Below are 5,920 nucleotides of genomic sequence, written 5' to 3'. Positions count from 1 at the left end.
CCTGAGAACAAAACGGGATCCTGGGGGATGATGGACATTTTGCGTCGCAAGTCCTCTAAGGCTATCAAACCCGTGTCCTCGCCGTCAATCTCAATGATCCCCTCCACTTTTGCCAATCGAAACAACGCTGATATCAACGATGATTTCCCGGCGCCTGTTCTTCCCACAATTCCAATCTGTGTGACGGAGACATTATTTTTAGAATATCCGAATTTTTTTCATACACATCTTTATATTAATATATATTAATATATACTTTCCTTTCTTTACGTTATTTTGATAAAACTTTAGCTTCTCAAAATAAAGTAAAATTTAAAAATTCTTATTTTCTATCAATTTTTATCATTCTTTGCATAATTTTTTAACAATCAATAAAAATTTTACTTAGAAAAAATCACAGGAAGAAGATTCAAATACTTCGAGTTCAAAACAAAATTAAGATTCTTCAATTTTTTAATAAATAGATAAAATAATAACTAATAATAAAATAAAATTTTTCCATCTTCTTCCTATTCATCTGTTTCTACAAAAATTTTTTTGCAAAACGACCGTACCTTCTCCCCTGGATAAATCACTATGCTCAGGCCCTTGAGGACAGGCGGATCCTCGTCCGCGTAGCGCATATAAACGTTTCTGAATTCGATGCAACCCTTGTCGGGCCAGGTCTTGGGAACATTGGACGGTAACGCCAAATTCCTATCTTTCTTCTTCACGTACGCCCCTCGGTCTCTTAAATTCGGTTCTGGCGGAAGTTGAACATATTCGAGTAAACGTTCCACCGCCATCATCTGATTCGCTACCTCCGCACTTTGTCGCATTCCAAACTGAATTGACCCGGTCAAAGCCATTACTTGTGTGATGGCCAAACCGACTTCGCCACCGGAAAATGCTGAAAGGTTCCCAACATACATAAGTAATCTCATTTAATTATTTTTTATTTTATTCATTGAGTCAGACATATATTTAAATTGCCCATGATATATATCCCACTTTTATGTAATAAATACTTTTTGTGCGTAATTTTAATAATGAATAATTTTTTTCTTCAAATTTTTTAAACTTATTAAATTTATATATATGTATATATATGTATATATATATATATATATATATGTATATATATATATATATTTATTTATTTATTTATTTAGTTCTAGTATTATTTTGAAAAATTTATAGATAAAATATCAACATTTATATCAAGCAAAATTCTCTGTGTTTTAATGAGTATAGTCTTTTTAATAATTTAAATTAATATATATTTTGTGAAGAATACATTAATTTTTTATGCGTCATACTTAAATATATATTTAAATTTTTAATAGTAAAATTAATTTCTAATATTAATTTGAAAAATTTTTGAAAATTAATAATAATTCTGTATTTCAAATAAAATCTTTTCATGTTATAATTATTTATGTATTATATAATCTTTAATATAGTAACATAATTTTTATTTTAAAAATCACTAATATTTTGTGTTCTTTTTAAAATATATATTTAAAAATATGAACTGTTTGTTCTCACCCATATGAATAAAAATAAATATAAAAATAGGGAGAAGTTTTTGAAAAAATTGATGCTTACATTTACTGAACAAAAAGCTAAAAGTGACGATTGAAATGATGAAAAAAAAAATCACGTCCAGAGAGAATCCAAATGCTGTGTTGGTCACAATATACATGTAAACGGTAGACGTGTGTACATTTTGCAACTTGTCGAATTCATCTTTAAGTATGTCCTGAGCGCAATATGCTCTGATAGTCGTCAAACCGTTCAACGTGGTGTTCAAGTGAGTGAATATCGGCGAGCGTGCTGAAACACAAAAGAATCAGATTCCATTCAGTAAAGAAATCATGTCTTCAGAAAATATTTATGTTAAAAAAAAGAGCATTATAAATTTCAAATAATTAAGATAATTATAAGGGAGAAAAAAGTAAAAATATAAACTGGTGCAACAAACTACAGATTTGCTGAATTATCCAATCTATTTTTTTCCGAGTAATTAGATGGAGGCGCCGGTGCTGAAGTGGCAGCCAACAGCCTCGCGTTTACAAAAATTATGTACTGGGTATGTCTTGATGGCCATACCCCACCATGCCGACGTTAAATCGACATGACGCGCTATTAAAGTAGCGAGCACCCTTTTTGTTGGATCCGTTCAACGCCGGTGCCTTATAAGCCCTGCACGTCAGAAATTAAATACGAGATAAGCAAGCATGATTCCTCCAGCCATCTATTGCACATTTGAGAAACTATCACATATACATATATAATATGTAAAAAATATATTGAATATTGAATATATAAAAAATTTTGTATATACGCGCGCGTGTGTGTGTGTGTGTGTGTGTGTAATCAAGATTTTAATAAATCCTAATAAAAACTAAGTAAAAAAATCAAACATACACATTCCCTCCAGTCGCTTGATGTTCTTGCTGGTCTTAAGGTAGACTCTACGGATCCAATAGAATAATATACTGGTAGGCACGATAAGCGCCAAGAAGATGGGATTTACCACGCAGGTTACTATTAACGATCCTAACATCAACATGCTCATCTGACCGGCGTCCAGAATCGCTCTAGGCAATAATTCGTCGACCGCACTCATATCTTTGGAGAATCGATTGAGGATTCTACCGCTCGGATTAGTGTCGAAAAATCGCATTCCAGTACGAATTAATGCGCTGAACATCATATCGTGTAGACGTTGGCTGCATCTCATGCACGTCTTGTAGAAGACCAACGATCTGGTGATGCCAACGAAGAAGATGGCCAGCACGATGCCAGTGTAAATGTAGACATAAATAATCACCGATTCGTCTTCAAGGGTAATGTATTTGTGTATATTCGTTGTGTTCATGTAAACGTCATCCGTCTGATTCAAACTAAACTGCTTGGCTTTGTAGTTTTCCGTTTCCACAAAATTAATTCTAGAGAAAAAAAATTATTGAATGATGAATGAAATAATTAAAACGGCAAAAGATGCTTTAAACATCTTGTCAATATTTAATACTAAATTTTAAATTTGTATTAAATACGCGAGTGTTGTACGCGAATAAAGTTAATACAATAGAGACTTACAGATTTCAGAAAACTAAGCAACTCCCTAATGAAAATGTTTCACTATTTTTATACGTAAATTTTAGAATTTCTATATAATTTTAACTTATTAAAAAATTTTTCAGATTTTTTTATTACTGAAAAACTTTTTTAAAATTTTTCATATATGTGAATTTTGAAGTATTCTACAAGATTTCGATCTACAATTTCTGAAGAAAACTTATAAAATCCAGAAAAGTTGAAAACATTTTTTCAGAAAGCTTTATATTAAAATATAACAAATTATTAAAAATATTGAAATGTTATCAGAATTTTTTCACAGGAATATTAGAAGGTAAAAAATCATAACTTATAATAAATATAATAAATAATTATTTATACAGTAAATGTTTCTTCAACCAATTAAAGTAAAACAGTTCCTGATATAATGAACATAGATACTCACAAGAGAGGCACGAAGTAATCGTTGAGACTGACGATGATTTGCGTGATTTTGAATAGAAGCAAAACAGTACCAGCCATGTATAAGCTGACACCAGTTTTGAAGTACTTGATAAATATAGGACCCTTAACTATGCCGCGCGACGTCGTCTCGAGACCGCCGTTCAATGTTTCGGGATTTTGATCTTCCTCTTCATCGGTGCCGCCGGTACTAGCTTCCGAAGTTCGACTCTGTTGCGGAAATTTTATCTTCATAATCTTAACATTCTTAGCCTCAATCGTATTTATTTTTATTTTGTCATTGAAATATTACTTATTAATAACATTAAATACAAGAATAGCGAAGGATCATTTCATCAATTCAATATTGCTTTAAAAACAATATTTAAAAAAATAAAAATTATATTTTGCAAAGTATAATTTTAAACTCTTTCTTTCTCTCTTCATTGTTTTGTGTGTATATTTATAGCTCCACTTACTCTGTTACTCGAGGAAGAAATCTGTCGTCGTACGTTTATATCCTTTTCTAAGAACGGTTCGTCGATCGCTTCGTTCTCCGCTGCTACAAGTATTCCGTACTCGGGTCGATATTCCAATAAATCCTGATAATGCGAGAAGTACTTTATTCTTCCTTGGTCAAGTAGTATAATGGCATCCACTTCCTTTATGTACTGTAGCTGATGCGTCGCCAAGATTCTCGTTTTACCGGCCAGGTATCTCTGAATGCTCTCTTGAAACAGGTGTTTGCTGACATGTGCATCCACCTGAAATTTTATACAAAAAGTCCTTCATGTTCAAAATGCAAAATTCCGCATCATTATTGTTTATCAACTTGAATTACATAAATTATACATCACGCCTGAGAAAATAAATAAGAGTAAACTATTGATTCGTTTTTAATAATCACCCACCGCGCTCAAAGGATCATCCAGCAAATAGATGTCCGACTGCCTGTACAAGGACCTGGCCAAGTTGATCCTGGCCTTTTGACCGCCGGACAGCGAGCTGCCCCGCTCACCCACGATAGTCTGGTCACCCTGCGGAAACTGCTTGAAGTCGCGCAACAGGGCGCAAACCTTGACCACCTTCTGATATCGTTGGCGATCGTAAGGTTGTCCGAAGAGTATATTTTGTCGGACAGTAGCACCGAATACCCAGGCTTCCTGGCTAGCGTAGCTGACATCGCCGTTGACTATCACCTGACCTTCTGTCAGGCTGATCTCTCCCAAAATCGCGGACAGGAACGAGCTCTTGCCGCTGCCCACCATGCCGATCACCGCGTACAGCTTACCTCTTTCTATTTCCAGATTCAGATTCTCCAAGGTGTTCTCTGACTGTTTCTCTTCCCACTTGGCAGTAACGTTAATCATATTGATAGCCCAGTTGTTCGTATCATATATGGATTTCTTTTCTATAAATAGTAAAATTTTATTTCAAGTTAGTATAGGTTTTTCAAAAATAAATGTTAAAAAGAAACTAAAATTGTTCAAGCAACGCAAAATATCTTACATGACCTTTAAAAAAATTTATAAAATTTCTCTAAAAACTGAAAAAAATTCTTAGAAGACGTCATAAAATTTAACTTTATTTTAATATCTTTATAATATTATTTTATTAAAGTAAATAATTTTTTCTTTCCTCAGGTTGTATGTATAATAAAATTAGGGATATTGGGATATCCTCTACATTTGTTTTTACAATAACGAGCTGTATTTATCATTAAAATATAAAATAAATTGAATAAAATATAAATTATATTTTTCTAAAATTCTTTGAATTTTGAATTATTACCACCAATAGAATTAGCGGTGCTCATCAATAAGTCGCTGGCAACAGTCATCAGACTGTTAGGCTTTCTGTGATCGCTATTCTCGTCCGAAACCTCTCCACGTGATTCCAGCTGCTTCTCCACGTTGTCATCGTCGTCGTCGTCGATGTAAGGCAGATCCAATTTGGAGACTCGCTTCAAATCCGAACTGATGTTGGCGTATGACGCCTTGGAAACGATAACATTGCTGCCCTGGAACTCATCGAACATGAGGAAGTTCTGGAGCCTGCGTATGGTTACAATACACTCGGCGAACTCTGCGAAAGCGCGCACGAACATGCCGGTCATGGTGTATGCGAGGATGTTGAAGTAGGACGAGACGACGAAGACCTTGTCGGCGGTCATGTCAGAACCAAACGCCAGCATAGCGACGAGGGTGCAGTAGAGCGCCATCCGGGTTGTGAAGAGATTGAAGGTCATGTAAATGCCGCGGATATACGAACTCTTGGTGACCACTCGAAGTTGGAGCTTGCGCGCCAGCTCGACCATGGCGCAGAACGGTTTCTCCCACGCGTACATCTTGATCACCTGTACCCCGGAAATGATTTCGTCCATCAGCCGGACTCGTTCGTCCGTTTTGATAGCAGT

The 5,920-nt window shown here is 34.7% G+C and overlaps 1 protein-coding gene across 1 annotated transcript in view; it reads right to left on the bottom strand.

Annotated features, from left to right (window-relative positions):
• Positions 1–5: 5 nt before the first annotated feature.
• Positions 6–5,920, bottom strand: part of LOC105457746 (multidrug resistance-associated protein 4-like) — a gene marked incomplete at its 3' end in the record, with an annotated part of 12,276 nt that continues 6,361 nt past the window's right edge. Inside the window, 8 exon segments of the mRNA XM_011702582.1 lie at positions 6–176; positions 555–889; positions 1,588–1,815; positions 2,410–2,933; positions 3,509–3,735; positions 3,984–4,268; positions 4,416–4,915; positions 5,296–5,918. Of these exon segments, the coding sequence (XP_011700884.1) occupies positions 6–176; positions 555–889; positions 1,588–1,815; positions 2,410–2,933; positions 3,509–3,735; positions 3,984–4,268; positions 4,416–4,915; positions 5,296–5,918 (2,893 nt within the window).

This window comes from Wasmannia auropunctata, unplaced genomic scaffold, assembly GCF_000956235.1.
Source record: "Wasmannia auropunctata unplaced genomic scaffold, wasmannia.A_1.0 LD335081.1, whole genome shotgun sequence".
Lineage (NCBI taxonomy): Eukaryota > Metazoa > Arthropoda > Insecta > Hymenoptera > Formicidae > Wasmannia > Wasmannia auropunctata.
Note: the sequence above shows the minus strand (reverse complement) of the source record. Positions and strands in the feature narration are given on the sequence as shown.